General features: G+C 36.7%; 1 protein-coding gene across 3 annotated transcripts in view; it reads left to right on the top strand.

Annotated features, from left to right (window-relative positions):
* ARHGAP42 (Rho GTPase activating protein 42) overlaps positions 1-24,116 on the top strand; it is a 323,631-nt gene that overhangs the window by 95,055 nt on the left and 204,460 nt on the right. For all 3 annotated transcript variants that reach the window (XM_077113175.1, XM_077113174.1, XM_077113176.1), the window contains one exon: positions 5,839-5,900. In XM_077113175.1, the coding sequence (XP_076969290.1) occupies positions 5,839-5,900 (62 nt within the window). The remainder of the gene's footprint in view (positions 1-5,838; positions 5,901-24,116) is intronic.

Below are 24,116 nucleotides of genomic sequence, written 5' to 3'. Positions count from 1 at the left end.
ATGCATTAAAGCCTGCTGAAAAAATTAAGTTAGGAAATAGGTATTTTAGACAGTTCAGATATGTTTTAGAATTTATGACATTGGTAAATACGGAAGACACTCATACTTTTGTATTGTCCAGGTATAATTCAATTGTAGTCTTTGTGAATATTTATACTCTTAGGAACTATCATAAATAACCTTGAATAATAGAGTTTTTTTTTGGTTCCAAAAGCTTTTTACCCAACACTATCTTGCAGAGATAAAAAGGAAACAAAGTTTTATTCTTGACCTCAAGGAATTTACAATCTGTTGGAACGTTAAAATTTATATCAAACTATGTTTTGGTTGCTCTCGAGTATCTTGTGCTGCAGATGGACAGGAAGGGGGAGATGTTATTATTGGTGAGCATAGCCAGGAAAATTTCATGCAGGTGGCAGGAATCTAGATAGCTAATATAATTTTCCAAAATGTCTGGCCTATTCTTTTCATAATAGTTTATATATCCTAGAATTTAGTATTGTTCTTGTAGAGCAGATAGACTGTGGAAATATATTGTTAAACACATTGGCTTATTTGAACAGTCTATTGAAAACTCACTGTGTATTAAGTATTGTTTTTGGAAATTTGCCGCTACTAAATCAAACTCCCGTCATGAAATGTAGGTATGATGAAAATCTGTAATGGCAGAAGCTATATTGGATGTTAGTCTGGACCCCAAAAACCAGATAATAAAATGGTCATTATTTACATAACTGTTAATATTGGTAAGTAAATGAAATAAGAAATAATTGCTTATTAAGGAAAAAACATTTGAGTGTTATGAGTTTGCATGAAATTAAAAAAAAAAAAAGCCTTCAGATTTTGCATAAGTGAAGTCTTAGACTTACTGGCTCAAGAATTGAGATATGTTTTGAGTACCTGCTCTGTAGAAGGCACTGTGATGGGTGCTTTGGGAATCATTTTGTATAAATTTTGTGCCCAGGGACTGGTGTAGAATAGGCTCCCTGCCACCTTTAAGGCTGTTAAAGACATTTGTGGTTTCCCTGGACCCGAAATTCTAGTACTGGCCTCTGATCTCTAGGGAGCTCCTGGAGTACACCAGGCAGTTTTTATCTGCCTGGCTTGTGTCAAGAGGTCCCTGTTAGACATTTTTCTTATTTTTTCCTGTTAGACTTTGAACATGGGAAAGACAGGGAAGTGGTTGGCTTTTCTTCTTGGCCCTTTCTCCTAAAACCCAAAACCCAGTTAACATGACATCACCTTGAATTGTTTTATGACTGCTTATAGGATTGTTAATTCCTCTTCTGTTTCTGTGTTATGCATAGTAAACTAAAAGTGCAATACCTTGACAGCATTATAAATAAGAGAATTTAGGGGGACTACTTCAGATATGGAATTATAAAGTAAATAGGGCAATGTCACTAATTCATGACATGCACATTTTGAGTGTTCCTGGTTCATTTTCTCACAGAACAAATGACAAATATGAATACCTTCATTTGGTCTGAGAAATATATACTTGTATGCAACTGAGACTATAATATTCAGAGACAGCAATCTTAGTTTCCTGAAGTCATTTCCATGCAAAAACAGTCAAGAAAAGGAGAATAAAGTTTATAGTCAAATTGAGGCCAATCCCAGAAAACTTCCAGAGGAAGAGTAGTTTTTGTTGTGAGGAACCATACAATTGCTTTTTTGCTTTCTAAAATTTTTCTTTTCAGACATTCCCATTATAGCATGAACTATCTTACTGACTCTATAAATAGTATTTTGATGGGAAACAGACCGGAAGAGCATTCAAGAAGAGTAGAAAATAGCACCATTATTTTTTGGACAGAGAGGCACAACAGCAAAAAAGATAACCCAAGTTTCCTTACTTTTAACCAAAATCTGATTTAAGGCAACACCACAGTTTACTTTTGGAGTTGTAGGTGAAAGGTTTAGGAGGCAAAAGGGTGAGAAAGAAGGAAGGTAGACGGGGAAATTTAAAGCGGGCGGGTTTATTTCTGCACTCCCGGGCAGAGCTCACCAAATCCAAGATGGAGGGAGATGATTCTGCGCCCGGGTGATGGCGTGGACAGTTTTTAAGCAAGTGGGTCAGGTGATGTCCAGAAGGGGCGGCTCTCCAGAAGTCAGGTGTCTGGAAAGGGCGGTTCCGGAAGTCATGGTGTCCAGAAGGGGAGGTTCCAGAAGTCATGTTGGGAGGGGCGACACAGCCTCCGCAGCCCCATTTGCACTGCTCTAAAGTTCCTCTAACGTAACAGTGGGTACCTAGGGGAAGCTGTGATTAGTTTCCTCATTCATCATAGGTATGACCTCAAGAGCCAGTAAAGTGATGTCTGGGTCTGCTGGGGTGCTGCTGCATAGGCTAGAGGTCATTCTCTGGGATGACCTAGAGGTGTAGGACTAGTGTACACCTGACAGCATAAAATCAAGCTTATATTTTTATGTATTCCCCAAATAACTTTTGTTGGACTTTTGTGTGCTAGGTATTTCCTAAGCCCTTTGGGAAATTGAATCTTGTATGATCTGTGCAGCATATTCATATTTCATTATTTGTTTAAGAATTCATAGATTTTATTAGGCTTTACGTAAAACAGCAATACCTTTTCTTACCATCCCCATTGTTTATTTCGGTTCCCCAGAAAGGTTACTTCTAACTTTCTGTCATTTCTTCTACTCTAAAGTCCATCATTAATCTCTTTGCTAATCTCCCTTAGCCTGGTTTTACATAAGATCTCTTGACTTTGTCTTGACATCATACTATTTTGCACACTGCCCTATTTTCCCAGTATAATTAAATCTCAGATTTACTAAAATCAACTTTAGTGTTTTATTAATTATATATATATATATATTTAGAACTCAGCTAATTACCTTTGTTATATAATTTTGTTTTTCCTGGAGTCAACAACTGCTTTTGAATTTTCTTTTAACGAAAGAATGGCAGTTGTCACTAATTCATCCATAAACTTTTTTCTAGAAGTATAAATTTCTTTTCAATTTAAGTAGACCCATCAGATTACCAGTCGGTTCCATTTTTTATTCTCTGGATGTAGCTTTCTTGGAGATCCACAAGAATTCCCTCCGGATCTTTTGCACAGATGTTGTGCTAGGATATCTCACTGTCATCCTAGAAATTCTGTTTGCTTTTTTGCTATATTGGGATTTCTGTTTCTTAGATTTCACATCTCTTTCTTGGTTTGTTCTCTTGTTTTGTTAGAACTCATCATCTCAATGTTTTTGGTAAAAGAAGTGTCCAAAGTAAACTTTTTCATATTTATTATTTGTAATATTTTTATTCTATTAACACATTTCATAAAGAAATTGGCATGCTATAGAATTCTCTAGAATGGAAAGCATTTTTTCATGATTTTCAAGATCTTTTTCCATTGTCTTCAAACTTCCAGTGTTACTGTTAAGGTCAGTCTGGTAAGGCTCTTCACCACCCCATCCCACAGTTGTGACTGATGTTATCGAATCCAGAATTTCTTTGGCTCATCCCAGAGTAGATTGCAGTTCTCATCAAGAGTGACAACAGAGTAATTAGTAGATAGGAGAAGAGGTTGTTCTGTGTTTCCTGTTGTATAGAACAAATACCATCTTCTGTGGGTGCCATGATATGGAAAAAGGTTGAGAAGCGTTGTTAGAGATCTAGTGTTAAAGTACTTCTGTAGATTTTCAGCTAGTCTTCCTGTTTTTTTTAATCTCCTCTTACATCTTCGCCTTCAGGAATACCTGCCGCATCCAATTCTTGCTCCCAAACTGACTTGCCTCTTGGCATCTTTCTGTGCAGGTATGGGCATTGCTTTCATCATCCAAAGTTTTGTTAACCTTTTCTTCAAGTTCACCAACTGAGATCTAAAGTAGTAGTGAAATAGCTGCCAGAGTGATGATACTTTCTTTACTGAAAGAAAAAGTAAAAATTACATACTCTCTTCAACATCTTCTTTACATTTGTGAAATGACTTTGTTCAACTAGGATCAATATTGATATTTCTGTAGAAATTCAAATCTTATTTTTCAAAACTATTTTTTTAAATGTTATATCTATTCTAAGGCCATTAATGTGTTCATCAGATTAACCTGAGTCTTGGTAATCCTTTGATTTCTGTTATGATAACTGACTAAAATCTAATATGAAGTAGTCATAGGACAGCATTTGAACCAGCTTGGTTAGCATAAGCTTAAAAGTTTTGTAAATGGGGCTGGGGACCTGGGGGTGGGGGCGGGGAAGGTGGAGGCAGATCCTAGAGTGAAATTTTAAACTGTTGAATAGAAAACGTTTTTTTCATTGGTGAGACTATTGATTTTTTTCCTCACTTGCCTGCTTTTATTGCAGGCTTTATGTTGTCCTCATTAGATCTCAAGTCTCATAGAACGTTTTCAGTATCAATATGGATAAAGGAAGATGCATGGATGCCTAAGAATAAGGACATAGAAGCAAGGTTCAGAGCTTAAATAAAAATAAATTCTGCCTTCACTGTATTTTTTTTGTGATTTTTTTTAATAATCCATACATTCCTATTTCATATTAATTCATGTTGTAGAAATTGGGTACAGAAATAGATTTGGGTCACTAGTCTTTCACGGTTACCATTTGGAACTGTGCACTTTTTATAGAATATGTTATGGTAATCCTATTTATTTGCTAATTTTTTAGACTGCTCTCCCATTGTTTCTGGATACTTGATTCTTTTCTCATTCTAATTTAGATATTTTCCTTATTTGATTTATACTAAAGCCATTCCAGTATAGGTACAGATTGATTTTCTAAAGCAATGCTTCTCTACTTCAGTGCACACATGAGTCATCTGGTATTGTAGTTTGCTAACTGCTGGAATGCAACACACCAGAGATGGATTGGCTTTCTATAAAATGGGATTTACTTAGTTAATGTATAGTTCTTCAGAGAAAAGGCAGCTAACTTTCAACTGAAGTTCTTTCTTAAGTGGGAAGGTGCAGGGTGATCTCTGCTGGCCTTCTCTCCAGGCCTCTGGGTTCCAACAAATTTCCCCGGGATGATTCCTTTCTGCATCTCCAAAGACCCAGGCTGAGTTGCGAGTGCTGAGATGAGGCATGCTGAGCTGCTTGGGCTGTGCTACGTTGAGTCTCTCATTTAAGCACCAGCCAATTCAATCAAACATCATTCATTGCAGCTGGTACGCCTCTTAACTGACTGCAGATGTAATCAGCAACCGATGAGGTTCACATGCCATTGGCTTATAGCCACAGCAATAGAACTAGGTATCTTCATCTGGCCAAGTTGACACCTGAATCTAACTACCACACCTGGAGATCTTGTAAAATGAAGATTTTGGTGAAGGGCCCCTTTAGAATATAGAATCTGTTTTCAAATGTCTAACACCTTAAGATTTTAGAAGTTAAGTGGTAGATCTAGCATTATTCTAGCCGATACTAATTCTGTTTCATTTTCTCATTAGTACCCCATTTCTTTCTTTTTTATACATTACATTTTTTTTCTTCCTTATTTGTAGGGGACTGTTGAGAAGAGGCTCCAATACTATACTTTTATTTATTAATATGTGTAAGGTTTATATAATAAATATACAACTGATGTTGTCCCAATACCTTTGAAGAAAAAAATGTTATACTTGATACTTGCTCAACTTCAGCTTGTAATACACAGACAAACACACATCTCTTTCCTATAGCTGTTTATCATTGGGATCCTACTATATATACTACTTTATGGTTATAGAAACATGAAATATTGGTATTAATACGTACAAATTAATGTAACTCACTTCACTGTAATACTTATTTCTGTGTAATTTGATATTAGCAATGCAAAAGAGATTAATGATTTTTTTTTTTAACTTTCCCCATAAATAGCTCAGTCACTAAAAGAATTTGCAAGGCTACTCATTGCAGTAGAAGAAGAAAGGAGAAGACTGGTGAGTATTCTCTCTACTTCTTGGAAATATTGTTTTTTTGGTCATATGAAAAGAAAGAATAGACTTTCTGACTTAGACTTAGCCATATGAGAACTTATAGCTTGATATATGTGCTAAATGCTATGGAAAAGGTTTGTGCGATTATCAGATATTGGTAATTAGATAAACCATTTGTTTCATTTGTTCAGCACATGTGAATTACATTCATTTTGCTTGCCAGGTATTTTTCTGAAAATTTTAAATATTGGACAAGCCCACCATTAAGGAACTCATGTTAGTTGTACAAACTTCTAAATAACTTTAATATTATAATAAAGACCTGTTTCATGTGTGAGGGATAATTCATGGAGAGAGTAACCAACTGCCTTGATATTAGCAGGAGAATTTTCCTGAAAACATGACATTTGAGTTGTATTTTAAAGACGGGGTGGATTTTGCCAAACTGTAAAGAATGGAGAAAGCATTCTGGTTGGGTGGATTACCTTAGGCTAAAGTATCAGAGCACAGTTATTGGGAATATGTGTATTTATTCACAATGGAAATTTGTACCTTCTGTGTTCAAGAGAAATTTGTACCTTCAGTGATGGCCCCTCTCAGTGACCAGTTTTCTTACCTGTAATAGGGGTATAGCGGGAATATGTATCCCTCAGGATTGTGGTAAAACATTTGGAACAGCTCATGGCACTTAGTAAATAAATGTTGATGGTAATAAGGATAGTGATTGTCAGTTACAGTGAGGGTTACAGACTTGTTTAAAAACACCGCTGTGATATCATATGCTTCCCCATCCAGTTGAGGGATTATATACACACATAAATAGCTATACTACTCAAGTGTGGCTTCAGTGCTGAATGAATTCACCATGAGTTTGCGGTCATTTTGCTAAATTGATAAGGGAAAGCATTTTGAGACAGGCACCTTTAAGGTGGCCTTAACTAATAGGGAACATTGTCATAGGATTAGGTTAGGAGGTGGCAAATAAATGAACCTGACAGATGCCACAAGGTGAAAGTACAGCATGGGGAATGAGACAGATGAAGTATTTTGTTGGTTCTTAGAAGGGAGTACAGCTGGAGCTGTGTCGGTTTTAAGGCTAGACCAAGAAGGTTTGTTTGCTGTAGGTGATGGAAGAGCTGCCAAATGTTACTGAAGAGCGAGAGGATGAATACGGAATTCAGGAATATTAATCTAGCAGTGTGAAATAAGTGTAGTGAGATGTCCGGAGTTAGGGAAGACCATGTTAAGACCATGTTCTGTAAGGAGATATCTGGTGCCTACCATGTGTGGGTGGGTGAAGCAGAGACTGCTGTATCATGTGTTCCATACTAGAAGTATGTGCTCTATATGGGGAACTAGCAGAAAGCTTTTCTGTGGAGGTAACATTTGAGTCTTGAAGGGTAAATGGAACGCTTTTTAAAGCACTTTGCACGTAATCCTCACTCTAGCTTTCTGAGCTACTAGTAGAAACTAAATTCTAGGTAGAAACATGAGTGATATAAACACTTATGGCGCAGAAGAGAAACTGATGAGGGAAAGTGGAAAGAGTGATTAGAGAGATGTGAGAATCAATATTTGAAAGTGGCATGGGCACCAGAGATACTTAAGGTTCTGAGATTGGTAAAGCTATGATTCAAATCCTAAGGAGAGTGATAAATAATATCATGGCTTATAATTTTAGGAAATGCGTATTAGTTTAAAGAATGCTAGAAAGTGTGTTGTAGCTTGTGGGAGAAAATAGATCCGGGGGAATGTTTTCAGAGCCCTGAGGAGACTTGCAGGCACCAGAGGAAAAGTCCGTAAAATAAAAGAGACTAGAAATGTAAAGAGAAGTGAAATACTTTTTTTTTTTGATTGAATTCCTTTAGTAACTATGACAGAATCTGTAATGTGGATAGAGACACATCATCCTCTGAGCTGGGAGAAAAGGAAAAGAAGATTGGTGAAAATTTCGTGGAAATTCAGGAGAGTAAATTGGTAGGTTGGATGGGTGGAGAATAGCGTTAGAAAGGAGTGGTCCTCTGCTGTGAAAGGAGAGTGTGGGAAGTGGTAACAAGTCATGGATGGATATGGTATCCAAGAAATGAATAAAGGGGCTACTGGTCATGGGCAAAGACCGAGTTGAAATTAAACATCATAAATGTCAGGGGAAGACTAGTTACTGTTGTTTTCATTCTCAGACCCCAGTAGTGAGGTCTGATTCAAGCTGATGAAGACATGGTATTAGATTAAAGGGATTAATGGAATTTATATGGTATGAAAATGGGTCCTGGCTGAGTGTTGTGATAATTGAGACGTAATTATCTACTCTTGGAGAGTGGAGAGGGCGAGCATGACTTAGATAAATTGACTTCATAAAGAGGAGTCAGAGAAAAAGCAGGGGATTTATAACAAGGAGTTGGAATTGAAATGCACAGAGCTTGGCAGTAGAACTGGTCCAGATAGTGATGAATTTAATATATGGTTGAGAGAAGAGTCTCTGTAAGCACGAAAGCTGAGCTCAGAGATTTAGATGTGTTATGAATCTTGGATCATCTGTCCTTGGACAAAGGACAGAGATGAAGGAGAAGAAGTTGCTGAGGAATATGGTAGACTGTCTTAAAAGCATCAAAGATGAAGATCAGACCATCTGCTTTTGGTGTTTTTAAGATCCTCATTCTGCTTTTGGTCTTGTTTCTAATTTTGGGGTAAGGAAGAAATTCTTTCATGAGGGATGTCATCCTGTGCTCACTTTATCTGTTTTTTTTTTTTTACTTTCCAGAGAATATCTGAAATAACAAAGATATAAAATAATGAAAAAACAAACAAACAAACAAAACCTTTCTATGGATAAAGACCTAATGTATTACATTTCCACAAGGATTATATACAGAATAATCATCAAACATTCAAATCTAAACATTGGTGTGATGAACGCTTTCATATGATGTTATTCCAACTAACTGAAAGTGTAGTGGTTAGCAGATTTTATGCAAAGATGTGCTGAAGATTTTATGTTTTAAATTAGTACTTTATTTAGAAACTAGAATATTGTGAGTGAACTAGAAAAGTGTAAAGGAATTCTATATTGATTATAAAGTCATTTAATCCTATATTCTCAGTTATAAATCAGGATTGTATATTGAGTTTGACCAGTGTTTACATATGTCAGGACAGTGACTAAACAAAAATAAAATCTCATGAAGATGAGAGATGGCACTTAGCACTTGGCAGTTTAAAACATTCTCTTTTATTACCAAAGATTTGCATCACATAGTAAGATGAAAGAACATCACCTTAGTAATCAAATGGCTATTTGCAGAAAAAGAGTCCAAAGGAACACTGATTTTAGAATGGCACCTTCTCCTAGCTCCTTACAAGCTTTCTTTTGTTATGTTTATTATTATTTTTTTCTGCTAAAGCCAACTAAAAATACATTGTTTTAAAGTCATAACAAAGTGGCTCAGAGAAAGTGATGAAAAATTCATTTCATTGGAAACCATCTTCCATGATAGCAGGTGTTGGTATGCTGATAATCTCTTGTCGCTTGGCCATGGTGAGCAGAGCCTTTTAATGACGTGAAAATCTAAGAAATAATGTAATAGCCCCCTTGTACTGACCTTAGTAAAGCACTTCATGCTGAAGTTAGGATCTATTATTAATTAGTGACATAAGCCTCTTCTTTTCCTTAAGTGAAATCTTTATTGGAAAAGCAAGAATTTGTCCCCATAAAATGCAGCACTTATAGAAATGAATTTGATTAGAAAGTGTCATAGATATGGTGCTCTGGTGAAAAGATTCTGAGATTGCCCCAATACAAACAATATTTGGGGATGGTTCTAAAGCCACATGGACTTCTGCTGCTTCCCTGTTTCATGCAACCACAGAAACCCTCTCTTTTCATCAGGGCATGACTGATGCTTCGTTGGGCAAATGTTACTGTAACTATAAAGAAGTTTAGCCTGCGTTTTTAAAATTAATTTCAGTAAGTACTAATACAATAAGAGAATCTCCTAGAGAGGCATGAAATGCCTAGTTGTGGCCTTCTGGAAGAAATAGATTTTGTTGATCTCTTCTTTGTTGTTTGTATTGAAGATTCTCCAGCCATCTACTGAGTTTGATGCTTTTGCCTACAGGCCTTTGGACATGACATTACCTTTTCCTGAATCTCTTGCACTATTGCCTGCCTCCCCACCCCCCCCTACATCTTTCTCCCCACCTCTCCTTTCCTGATACCATCCCTCTCCTTGCCTGTTCTCCAGCCCTACTGGGAGGTCTGTCCTTTCCATCGCAGTCTTTAGCCTATCTAGTATGGCAAAAATAACTGCTCTCATGGGGTTTTCTACGGGGAGAGACTGATGTAAAACAGATTATTGTGTCTGGTGGTAATGTGTATATATATATAAAAAAAAACTTGAAAAAACTCCATCAGTGTAGCTGGGAGATGAAATTGCCATGTATTGAAGTGAAGGAGATGAGAAAAGAAATACAGTTACATTTTGGTCCTGTTCGGTTTTAGATGCCTGTTGAATATCTAAATAACATTGTCTAGGTCACATATATGATATAAGACTGGAGTTCAGCAGAGCTTTGGGGTTAGAGATACATATTTAGAAGTTGTTAGCATTTAGAGGGTATTTAAAGCTATGGGAATGGAGGAGACCACCCAGTCTTTGGAGAGAGAAGAGAATGGGGAGTAGCGTTGGGAATTGAACTCTAAGATGGGTTGCGTTCAGAGCATTGTCAGATGAGGTAGAATCAGCAAAGGAGACCTAGATCAGTAGAACACCAAGAGAAAGTCATTTGGACTGCTTGCTCAAAGTTTCATTTATTTACTTGATTCACAATGGTGTGAGATGGTGATAGATAGAAGATTGTATGATGTAGACTTAGTGGCTGGAGCATCCCTCAGAACAGAGTCCAAATCTTTGGATCCATCTTATGCTGCTTGCCCATTTGCCCCCTGGGGCACCCATTTTTTCTGTACATTTGAGTCCCTGCCCTTGACAATTTTTTTTTGGTATAGGAATGTAGATATATATTTTTTCTTGTTATATTTTAGTCACCCATTGAGGAAACTTCAACTTCAGAATATTTTAGCTAATGCTTATCTTGGAGAATTAATATGTGAAACAACTTTTTTCCTAGCCATCATCACTCTTAATGTTTTCACATTCACATTTGACCTATAAAGTAAATTAAACATTTTGCTTTCGATTTCCCAGGATTTATATTCTTTCAGTTCAAAACCCAAATTGATCTTTTTATTCCTCGGTAGTGAAAGTACTTTCTTGAAATGGACTAGGGGTGGGTGAATGGGAGGTGAAATTTATAACAATTAAAATTGTAGGGTGGTGCAATGGTGACTCAGTGGCAGAATTCTTGCCTACCATGTTGGAGACTTGGGTTTGATTCACAGTGCCTACCCAAGCCAAAAAAAAAATTGCAATAGTACTTCCTTATTTTCTTATTTCTAAGAAAATTAGAAAAGCCTCTAATTTTCTTTTCTCACTTTTTTTTTAAAAACAGAAGCACTTTTTTTTTTAAACAAATAGTCCTACATAAGTGATAATATGGGAGAAAATCATAATAGGTTTAGATCTTTGTCAAAGAAACAGAAAAAAGTATCGGAAGCATGCATTATTTGGTCATGGTTGTAAAGTTTGAGCAAATACGTGATATTCAAGAGATTTAAAGAATAGATCTGTGCTGCCCAATCATGTGGCCATTAAGCACCTGAAATATGGCTTGTCTGAATTGAAATTTGCTCAAAATAAAAGCTCTGCATTTTATAGACGGTTAGTACAGTAAAAAGATGGTAAAATATCTCTTTAATATTTTTTATATTGATTACCTGTTGAAATGACAGTGTTTGGGATATAGTAAGACTATTATTAAAATTAATTTCACCTGATTCATTTAACTTTTTTATTGTGACAACTAGAAAATTTAAAATAGCATTGTGTGGGTTGCATTATAGTTCTCTGGGGTAGCACTAAGTAACAGCTGACATTTGTTTCTTAGGTGCCAGACACTGCTGTAATTGCTGTGTGTGTTTTAATTAAATTTGATACTCACAGCAGCTCTGTGCAGTATATGCTATTTAAAAAATGCATTTTAAAGAGAATAAAGAAACACTGAAAGTTCAAGTAACTTAGGGGCACCTATAAAGTGATATTTGAGAGCCCTGAACTCAGGCTGTTGGGATCCAGGCCCTTCATGTAATTCATAATGTTACAATATTATGTTTTAAATAACTTGATAATAACAGTGTCTTAACATACATTGTTAACACAGTATGAGAGGTGCTGTATGAAGTGTTTTATATGTATTATCTTACTTTTTTGCAAAAATTAGAGAACCCAGACATTTATAAGTTTTGAAATTATTTTAGCCTTATTTACAAATTTGAATAGGCCCTTTCACATTTGGTTATGCTCTTTTTGCATCATTTTTATTATTTATTTATTTATTTATTTTACATCATTTTTAAATGCAAAAACATAATCCACCAGTCTGCATATTACTACTCATTGACATTTCTCACATTAAATTTTTGGCATGTGAGAGCCAAAAATGTTAATAAGGGATGATATGCTTATTTAAGTCTTTTCCTCCCTCTTTGAACCTAGAATTCATGAAATAGAATATTTTAAATGTTGAGAAAATTGCATATCCCCATTTCTTTTGATGAGAGATTTTCCTCTTTAATTTTTTTGCCACAAATTTTTACATTGCACATATAGCATCATTAGGTGGTATTTATTAATCTGTACGTTTCTTGCATTGATGCTGCTATATACTTAAATCCAGTAATCTGTGAAGTAATCCAGCTTTTTTTATTAGCTCATGTAAATGAGGTACAATATGAAAACATTCCATATGCATGAGTATGAATTATGTTTCCATTGTGGCTTTGTTTAACTTTTATTATAAGTAAAATTTACTTATGTTAGCCTGCAGACCAACATTTCTCTTCAATGACTTCACCGGAAATTAAAAACAAAGAGTAAATAATACATCTCTGTTCTCTCTATTTATAAAGTTCTCATTTTCATATTTATTGTATTAGAGGTTTCTGATTCCTGCATTACAATTATCTGGTGAAATACTAAGGCTTGAGAAGTAGTGGGTCACATAAAATGACGGCTATCTTTTTTATTGCTAATATTCATAGTACTTGTTTTATATATTTTTTTTAATTTTACATAGTACAGACTTATCATCCCAACAATCTGCAATTGAGTTCAGATTTTGAATAAGTTGCTTAACATGTTTTAGATACCCTTTCTAGTCTTAGGGTGAAGGATTCAATACAGTGTTCCTTTATATCCTGTTTCTTCCCTTTTTATTTAAATTTTTATCACCTTGAGAGAGGCCTGATTTTTTTTCCCAACTTTTTAAATTGTATATAGTATAACATATATACAAAGCAGAGAAATAAAAAAGCAATAGTTTTCAAAGCATTCTTCAACAGTGGTTACAGGACAGTTCCCAGAGTTTGTCACGGGTATCATACAATCCTCTAATATTTTTCCTTCTAGCTGCTCCAAAATATAGGAAGCTAGAGAGCTTGAATACTTCATCACCACCACAATCAGTGTTTTTTCCTTATTTTTTTTTGTGAAAAATAACATATATATGAAAAAGCTATAAATTTCAAAGAACAGCACCACAATTAGTTGTAGAACATATTTCAGACTTTGACATGGTTTACAATTTTGCAATTTTAGGTTTTTACTTCTAGCTGCTCTAAAATACTGGAGACTAAAAGAGATATTAATTTAATGATTCAGCATTCATATTCATTTCTTAAGTCCTATCTTCTATGTATAATTCCACCAGCACCTTTTTGTCTTTCCGTCCCTCTCTTTAGGGTTGTTTGGGCTATGGCAGTTCTAAATTTTTGCTGTTGTAAGGGTCTGTCACTAATATCAGGTAGGGAGATGGAACAATCTGATGTTCTGGAGAGGCTGGGTTAGGTTTCAGGGTTTATCTGGACCAGGGACCCATCTGGAGGTTGTAGGTTTCTGGAAACTTACTCTAGTGCATGGAACCCTTGTGGAATCTTATATATTGTGTTAGGTGTTCTTTAGAATTGGCTAAAGAACAGTTTGTTCTTGTTCTAGGAATGATCCTGGTTAGGAGTTGGCAGGTTATGATAGGTAGCAAGGTCTACCTGAAGCTTGTATAGAGCAACCTCCAAAGTAGCCTCTCAAGTGTATTTGAACTCTGTCACTGATACTTTATTAATTGCACTTTTCCCCATTTTGGTCATGATGGAATTGTTGATCCCACGGTGCCAGGTCTGGGTTCCTCCCTGGGAGTCCTCTCCCATGTTGCTAAGGAGACTTTCACCCCTGGATGTCATGTCCCACATAGTGGGGAGGGCAGTGATTTCACTTGCAGATTTGGGCTTAGAGAGACTGAGGCCGCATCTGAGCAACAGAGGTCCTCCAGAAGTAACTCGTAGGCATGCCTATAGGTAGTCTAAGTTTCTCCCCTACCTACATAAACTTCACAAGAGTAAGCCTCATGATCAAGGGCATGGCCTGTTGATTTGGGTATCCCTAAAGTTTGACACAGTATCAGGGGATTCCCTGATGGTAAGGTTTAATAGTTCTATTTTCTTTCTCCCCTCCCTCAGGGGACTTTGCCAATACTTTTTGATTCTCTGCTTAATATACTGTAGGATGTTTCCAGGCATTACAGTAATCTATACAGGATTAAAGGACCTCTTTCTTATTCTGGCTTCAGTTGTTCAAATGAGGTAGCTATACAGATAGGTTGAATTAGATTATGCCCTACAGAAAATTTCAGTTCCAGATCAAATATACCATTCTTCCAGTGGTCTCAGAGACTATGTGTGGTTCTAAAATATAGACACTGTCTTCCTTACCCCTGTTTCTAAATTACTGTAACCCCAACCTGTTTGGTTTCGTTCTTATCTCTAAATATCAGGTTACATAATATAAAATAGCCTCTCAAAGCCCAGAAGTAATGATCACCACTCCGGAATTAATGTGTTTACTCAAAAAGCTTACAATCCAGGCCACTATTTTCTTATAAGCATTTTCTAAAGGTGACCATACCGTTGTTTTTTTGGTTTGTCACATTTTGTCTCTCAAAATGTCCCACATGTTCGTTCACATCATTGCATGCCTCATGACATTGTTCCTTTTTGTAGCAGCACAACCTTCATTCATAAGTATACACCATTGTTTGCCAATCTACTTGCCCATCTGTGCATCCTTCAGCCATCTGCATTCATCGTGCATCATGTAGAGTGCCCAGAGTCCACAATTCATCAGTATTCTCAATTTTAGATAATTTCATTGTTCCCAAGAGTCAGAAAACCAATTAATACACCCTCACCAAACAGGAAATCTAAACCTCCTCTTAACTCTTGTCCCTCACCCCATTATTTACCTCTGTTCCTGTGGTAGTGCTGATGGTTTCCTTTTGAACATAGCTCAGAGCACGCAATAGTAGTTTCCTCCCTGTACCCTGGACTTAAACACTCTATATAGAAGAATCATATCTTTGAAATAATTCTTACGAGAACTCATTCATATATCTAGTGTGAATCAGTGGAACACGTAGGTCTATAAAACCCCTTTCAATCTTGTTCATCTTCAATATGGTAATATTACTTCTAGACCCACTAGAGAATTACCTTGGCTCCTATCTATTCCATTACATTGAAATTCAGCCTCATTAGCTAATGGGTCACCCATCTCTAGTTTCTATGTATCTCTGAGTCCCCTGTATTCTGTATTATAAGCCTTTGATTATACCTTTATGCTGGTCATAAAAGTGGAATCAATACAGTATCTATCCTTTTGTGTCTGGCTAATTTTGCTCAGCATTATGTCCTCAAGGCTCATCCATCTTGTCATGTGCTTCAGGAATCATTTCGTCTTACTCCTGCATAATATTCCACCATGTGTATCTACCACATTTTGTTGATCCACTCTACTGTTGCTGGGCATTTGGTTTGTTTTGATCTTGTAATTGTGAATAACACTGCTGTGAACATGGGTGTGCAGATATCTTGTTTGTATCATTGCTTTCAGCTTTTCTGGGTATATACCGAGTAGTGCTATTGCTGGGTCATAGGGCAACTCAATATTTACTTTCCTAAGGAACTGTCAAACAGTCTTCCATCATGGCTACACCATTACACATTCCTAACAGCAGTACGTAAGTGTCCCGGTTTCTCCACATCCTCTCCAACATTTATAGGTTCCTATTTGTTTAATAGCAGCCACCATTGTTATAGGTGTGAGGTGGTATCTCATTGTAGTCTTGATCTGCATTTCCCTTATTGCCAGTGAAAATGAGCATCTCTTCATGTCCTTTTGAGCCATCTGTATTTGCTCTTCAGAAAAGTGCCTATTTGTATGTTTGGCCCATTTTATAATTGGGTTGTTTGTTCTTTTGTTGTTGAGTTGTATGATTTCTTTGTATATACAGGAAATCAAATCTTTGTCTGATACATGATTTCCAAATATTTTCTCCCATTGAGTTGGGTGCCTCTTCACCTTTTTGACAAAGTCTTTTGAGGTGCAGAGGCATTTGGTTTTGAGGAGTTTCCATTTATGTATTTTTTCTTTTGTTGTTTGTGCTTTGGGTATAAAGTTTAAGAAGCTACTTCCTATTACTAGGTCTAGAAGATGTTTCCCTACATTTTCTTCTAGAAGCTTTATGGTGCTAGTTCTTATATTTAGGTGTTTGATCCACTTTGAGTTAAGTTTTGTATAGGGTGTAAGATAGGGGTCTTCTTTCATTCTCTTGGCTATTGATATCCAATTCTTCCATGCCCAGTTATTGAAAAGACTATTTTGTTAAAGTTCTGAGGACTTGGGGGCCTTGTCAAAAATCAGTTGACCATAGATTTGGTGGTCTGTTTCTGCACTCTCAATTTGATTCCATTGGTCAATGCTTCTGTTTTTGTGCTGGTACAATGCTGTTTTGACTGCTGTGGATTTATAGTAGGTTTTAAAAGTCAGGGAGTGTTAATCCTCCCACTTCATTCTTCTTTTTTTTAGGTTGTATTTAGCTATTCTGGATCTTAGATGAATTTGGTAATTAGCTTTTCCAAATCTTCAAAGTAGGTTGTTGGAATTTTGATTGATACTGTGTTGAATCTGTAGATCAATTTGGGAAGAATTGACATCTTAACTATATTTCCTTCCTATCCTTGAGCAGGTACGTCTTTCCACCTATTTAAATCTCATTTGATTTCTTTTAGCAATATTAAGTAGTTTTCTGTGTGCAAAAATGTCCCTGGTCAAGTTGATTCCTAGGTACTTGATTCTTTTAGTTGCTATTTTGAATGGAATTTTTTCCTTAACTGACTCCTCAGCTAGGTCATTGCTTGTGTATAGAGTTGTTACTGATTTCTTCATATTAATTTTATATCCCACCACCTTGCTGAATTTGTTTATTAGCTCAAGTAACTTTGCTGTAGATCTTTCAGGATCTTCCAAGTATAGTATCATATCATCTGCACATAATGAGAATTTTACTTCTTCCCTTCCAAGGTAGATTCCTTTTATTTCTTTGTCCTGCCTAATTGCTCTAGCTAGAACTTCTAGCACAATGTTGAATAATAGTGCTGACAGTGGGCATCCTTGTCTTGTACCTCATCTTAGGGGGAAGGGTTTCAGTCTTTCTCCATTGAGTATGTTGCTGGCTATCAGTTTTTCATATATTCCCTGTATCGTATTGAGGTAGTTACCATTGATTCCTATTTTTTGGAATGTTTTTGTCAGAAAAGGATGCTGAATTTTGTCAAATGCTTTTTCGGCATCAATCAAGATGATCATGTGATTTTTCACTTTCGATTTGTTAATGTGCTGTATTACATTAATTGATTTTCTCATGTTGAACCATCCTTGCATTCCTGGTATAAACCCCACTTGGTAATGGTGTATAATTCTTTTAATATACTGTCGGATTCGATTTGCTAATATTTTATTGAGAATTTTTACATCTGTGTTCATTAGGGAGATTGGCCTGTAGTTTTCCTTTCTTATAGTATCTTTACATGATTTTGGTATTAAAATGATATTAGCCTCATAAAATGAGTTAGGTAGAGTTCCTTTTTCCTCAACTTTTTGGAAAATTTGAGCAAGATTTGTGTTAGTTCTTTCTGGAATGTTTGATAAAATCCCCCTGTGAAGCCATCTGGCCCTGTGCTTTTCCTTGTAGGAAGATTTTTGATGACTGATTGAGTCTCTTTAGTTGTGATTGGTTTGTTGAGATCTTCTATTTCTTCCTGAGTCAGTATGTCTTGTTTGTATGTCTCCAGGAATTTATCCATTTATCTAAGTTGTCTAGTTTGTTGACATTTGGTTGTTCATAGTATCCTCTTATGATTTCTTTTATTTCTTCAGGATCTGTCATTAACACTCCCCTTCTAATTTCTGATTTTGTTTATTTGCATTCTCGTTCTTTTCTTCTTTGCCTGTCTTGCTAGTGACCCATCAATTTTATTGTTTTTCTCAAAGAACCAACCTTTGGTTTTATTGATTCTTTTTATTGTTCTTTTTTTCTCCTATTCATTTATCCTTTAATCATTGTTGTTTTTTTTCTATTTGCTTTGGGGTTAGTTTGCTCTTCTTTTTGAAGTTCCTCCAGGTTTGCTGTTATATCCTTGATTTTTGCTCTTGTTTCTTAATATAAGCACTAAAGGCAGTAAATTTCCCTCCCAGCACAGGCTCTGCTGTGTCCCATACGTTTTGATAAGTCTCATTCTCATTTTCATACATCTCCAGATAGCTACTGATTTCTCTAGTCCTTTCTTCTTTTACCCACTGTTTGTTTAAAATTGTGTTATTTAATCTCCATATATTTGTGAATGTTCTTCTTGTTCTTTGGTGGTTATTGATATCTAGTGTTATCCCATTGTGATCAGAGAAAGTACTTTGTATAATTTCAATATTTTCAAATTTATAAAGACCTGTTTTGTGCCCCAGCATATGGTCTATCCTGGAGAATATTCCATGAGCACTAGAGGAGAATGTATAACTTTATGCTTTGGAGTGCAATGATCTGTATATGTCTGTTAGGTCTAATTCATTTATCAAGCTATTTACTTCTATAATTCCTTGTGATTTTTCTGTCTGATTGTTCTATATATAGAGGAGAGTGATGTATTGAAGTCTCCTACTATTATTTTTGAAACCTCTGTCACTCCCTTCAGTTTTGCCAATGTCTGTCTTATGTACTTTGGAGCTCCTTGATTGGGAGCATAAACATTTATGATTGGTTTCATCTTCTTGGTGAATTGACCCATAGTGCCCTTCTTTGTGTCTTATGATGTCTTTACATTTAAAGCCTATTTTGTCTGATATTAGTATAGGTACCCCTGCTTTCTTTTGGTTACAACTTGCGTGGAAAATCTTTTTCCATCCTTTTCACTTTCAATCTATTTGTATCCTTGTGTCTAAGATGAGTCTCTTATAAGCAGCATAGCTGGATTATGTTTCTTAATCCATTCTGCCAGTCTTTGTCTTTTAATTGATAAGCTTAGTCCCGTTAACATTCAAAGTTATTACTAAAAAGGCGTTTCTTGAGTCTAATGTCTTATCTTTTAAATTTTATTTATCAGATATATATGTATTCTTTTCCCTCTTTCTCTTTGTATTTTTTAAATTACCCTTTGTGGTTCTTTTCAATTCTGTGCCCCCCTCAATAATACCTCCCTTTCCTGTCTTTTTTTTTTTTTTTTTCCAGCCGGCAGAACTCCTTTTAGTATTTCTTGTAGAGCCTGTCTCTTGTGGACAAATTCTTTCAGGACTCCTTTATCTGTGAAAACTTTAATTTCTCCCTCAATTTTGAAGGACAGTTTGTCTGGGTATAGAATTCTTGGCTGGAAGTCTTTCTCTTTCAGGATCTTGAATATGTTATCCTACAGCCTTCTTGCCTCCAAGGTGCTAGTTGAGTAGTCTGAACTCAGTCTTATTTGATTTCCCTTGTATGTAGTTGAGTGTTTTTCTCTTGCTGCTTTGAGGATTTTCTGCTTCTCTTCAGCATTTGACAGGCTGATTAGTATGTGTCTTGGGGAAGGCCTATTTGGATTTATTCTGTTTGGAGTTCTTTGGGCTTCTTTGACTTGTATATTTATGTCCTTTTTGAGACTTGGTAAGTTTTCCCCCATTATATCCTCAACTGCTCTTCCTAGCCCTTTACTCCTCTCTTCTCCTCCTGGGACACCGATGATTCTTATATTTGTGTACTTTGTTTTGTTTATCATATCCCTGAGTTTCCATTCAATTTTTAACATCTTTTTGCCATTTGCTGTTTAAGTCTTCGAAGTCATATACTATTCTCTATATCACTTATTCTTTCTCCTTTCTCTTCAAATCTGGTGTGTGCCTGTAGTATGTTTTTTATTTGGTCAACAGAGTCTTTTATCTCAGTAGTTTCTGCTAATTTTCTGTTTTTTCCTTCACATTCCTCTTTGTGCTCTACTACTGTCTTCTAGATGTCCTTTATGTCAGTAGCTATCCCACTTATTTTATTAAGTAGAGTTGTATGAACATCCTTGATTAGTTGTTCCAATGTCTGTGCCTCCTCTGGTGTTTTAATTTGGTCATTAGGCAGGGCTATGTCTGTCTGCATTGAGATATGCTCTGTGATCTTCTGCTGTCTTCGTTGCATGTAAATATCTTGATTGATTAACTTTGGGAGTTGATTTCTTTCAGTAGTCTAAGGCCTTGTGTTTGCGGGATGGTTGTACAGTAGGGAGCAGGGCACAGGGTGGGCACTCAGTATGGTGATTTGTTTCAGGGCAGGTGTGGGTGCAGGTTGGGGATGTTACACTGATCTTGTGTAAACAAGGGCACCCAGTGGCCAGGGTGGATGTAGCTGTGCGGGTGCACCGGTCTGGTAGGTGTAACCCTGGTGTGAGCTCATGCGAGGCATGGGACCCTTTGTGCACATGTGTAGTGCTTGGCAGCTGGTCAGCATCATGCCTTCGTGGATTGGGGGCAGATGTGACCTGGCTGTGCAGGTCGGCACTTTCTCAGAGCTGGGAAGTGAGGCGTAGGGCTGTGCGCATGCGTGGTTCTAGGACTGCTGTAAAGTGCAGTTCCCAAAGAAGAATGACGGGATTGGGGGTCCTTGTGCATGCGTGGGATTGGTAGTGCCGTAAACGGATGTGTTGAGCTCAGGGAGGGCATGGCAAGGCTTTGTGACACTATGGCATGGGGGCGAGCGTAGCCTAGGTATGGAGGTTAGTACCTGCCACCTTTATGTGCTGGCAACAACCTACAAGGAACAGGGAGTGGGAGGTAGTGCTCGGGAGGGGTGAAGGAGAGGTGGGTTGGACTGTGCTTGGGGTGGGGGTGTGGGGCAGGTATGTGCACTGGGGACTGGTGGGTTGGGGGCACCTGGAGTGTGAGGAATGGGAACAGATGACCGGGTTCAGGTGCGTGGGGTGTGGGGTAAGTCACCGGTTGTGGGGCTGTGCTTGTGAGGGTAGTGCACCCTAGGAACGTAGCCTGGCTTACTTCATAGTCCTGTGTTCCTGTCCGTGCACTCCTACAAGCTCTGCATGTCTGTGCCAGACTCTAGTTTTCTGCCTCTCATTTCCTTGGCCTCTGCAACCAGTGCTGCCAAATGTGGTACAGAAGACTCTCCCAGATTAGTTGCACTCCCATGTTGCCGCCTCAGTCACCCTCCTGTCCCTTCTCTAACTTTTCCGTGGAGCAAGGCTAATCTCGAGCTGCTCTACTAGGCCCTCTTCCCAGAAGTCCAGGCCTGATCTTTTTTATATCTTTTTTTTCTTGTATAAAGTAGGTGCTCTTTTAAAAGCCTTGATCAAAATTCAGGGTAATGTTTATTAGTAACACATAGTCCTTTACTGAAAAGCAAGATGGTCATTAAAAGTTGTCATGTCTTCCTAGTTATCATTTCCCAGATAGTTTGAATTAATTCATTGTGATTAAATCTAATAGAGAAATTAACTTTCTTCCTGTAAAATACATTAATTTAGTTTGAGGGACCTGAATAGGATAATAGCTAGGATTTTAGAAAAAACTTCAAAGTATCCCTATTTGAGAATAATGTCTTTTGATTATTCTGTAACTGAAAAATACTTAGGACAAGGAAAAACTCAGACTCTGTAAAAAATTGTAAAATTGTCTCCGAATAGAAATAGTACAGTGGTCAGACAGTGAAGTCTATACTGGTAGGCTGCCTTTTTGCCATTTCACTGCTCATTAACACTAGTACTCCAGAGTATATGAAAGGAGAATAAAAGAGATAAGGTATTCCTTATTAGCTCTTGCAATAGAAAAAAAATATTGTGTTTTCCTTAGTAAATTTAGGGTTAATTTTTATTAGGTGCTCTGCCGTTGTAGCTATCAATTAATAATGGGAACTGAATTGGCACTAATTAAAAAAATATATTTGTATTTTGTTGTACCAGTTTTATTAACATGTGGACGTGAAGTTTTTTTTCCTGTGGATTGAAATCATTTTCACAGCTTGTGTTTTATGGGCATGTATCAAATTGCTAGATTTAGAGATTTGCAAATGGATATGTGAATAATAGGTATTCAGTATTTATGTATTTTTTTGTTTCCCAAGACCATTTTATTATTTTAAGATCGACACCAACTGTAAAGAATGTTTTAAGAGAACTTGCCACCATATAGGATCATTTAAAAAGCAAGCAGTTTTAATGGGATATTTTGTTTTAGCATTCTTTTGATTTTGTGTTGTCAAGATATAAGCTGTATTGAAAATTCCCTTTTCAGTTTTCTGAATTGTGTGACTCTTTGAGTGTTGAGGTTTTTGTTGTCTTGTTTGACTACTAATGTTCATGAGCTACTGTACCCTGCTAATGGACACGGCAGCTGCACTGCTGTCTCTCTCCTCCCATACTAGCTCTTTAATCTTTTTGCCTTTGTTATTTATCCCAGTTTTATAGGCTTTACTTGGGAATACTACAATTTTACATAATATTGAAATCTTTTTATTCCTACCCCTGCACTTTCAAAACCCTTACTCTGTGGGTTTGGCCATCATTCTTCATTAGAACATGGTCTTTATTGTGTTCATAAACATGTTTTGATGTTCTTCTTTGATACTTAGGAAGTACCCTATTGTAGAAGGTAAAATATATAAAATCATTGTTTAATTGTCCCATAAAAGTTCTTTAAGACCTGGATGGGGCACTTCATTTTAGAGGACAGAGAAAACAAGCCTGTGTAGACATAAGGTAGATGAGAAAAACGCCTGTAAATGATATCCCACAGGGAAATTTAAAATAAGGTGACACAGATATATTCACAAATAAGGGGTTGAGCTACTTTTCAATGAGCAAAATGTTCTTGTCTTTTGTTCCTAATTAAACAATAGAGTTGTAATGTTTGTACACTATAAAAGGAATTTCAAGTTTTTAGAGGTTAAACGTATAAATTCACATGCATTTGTAAGAACAAACGCAGAGAAATTCTGTGTATTTTCCCAGCCTCCCCCAGTGGTCATATCTTGCAAAATTAAAGCATAATAGCTTTTGGAAGTTTAGTTCAAGTTACAGTATTAATTAAAATAGCAGATTATTCATCATGTTTCCTTTTGGCCTGAATCAGAAGTCGTAATTTGAGTAAAAAAGGCCTGACTTTTAGTGGATTCTTATGCAGCTTCACAGTGGTTTTTTGATTCATGTGTGTCAACTCAGACACTCATCTGCAAAGCAAAAAGGACATTGCTTGAGAAGACGTGGGGGCAGGGCATTTATCTTTGGGAAGGGCAGGATTGTCCCTCAATTCAGGAACAGGTGGAAGCATAGACTCTGAGGACTCCAGAGGTTTTTGTCTCTACCTCTCATCTGCTTGTCAGTTTCCTTCTCTTGGTTGGCCTCTTCCACAGAGTGAATCATTAACAGTGCCACCATATATCCCAACTGTACCTCATCTCGTAGAAATTGTTTCTAGAGAGGGTCTGTCAAGTTAACCGTGGTAAATTAAAAAAAAAAAATTAAAAAAATAGGAAAATAGAAGGGTTCTAAGTGGCTCAGCCAAGGTCACTGAAGAACCTTGACTAAAGCCCAGACCAATGAGGACATATGTTGCATAGATTTAGGGGCCTTCCTCTGAATATCAGGGTTGTTTTCAGAAACAGGAGAATTATTGTGAATTGAGGGGTTACCCCATCTCTTGTCTATTATGGCATGCTAATGGCCCTAAAAATTTTCAAGTTAACGTTATGATTTAAAAAGAA

Source organism: Tamandua tetradactyla, chromosome 8 (assembly GCF_023851605.1).
Source record: "Tamandua tetradactyla isolate mTamTet1 chromosome 8, mTamTet1.pri, whole genome shotgun sequence".
Classification (NCBI taxonomy): domain Eukaryota; kingdom Metazoa; phylum Chordata; class Mammalia; order Pilosa; family Myrmecophagidae; genus Tamandua; species Tamandua tetradactyla.
The sequence above is the reverse complement of the archived record's forward strand: the minus strand, read 5'-3'. Positions and strand labels throughout refer to the sequence as shown.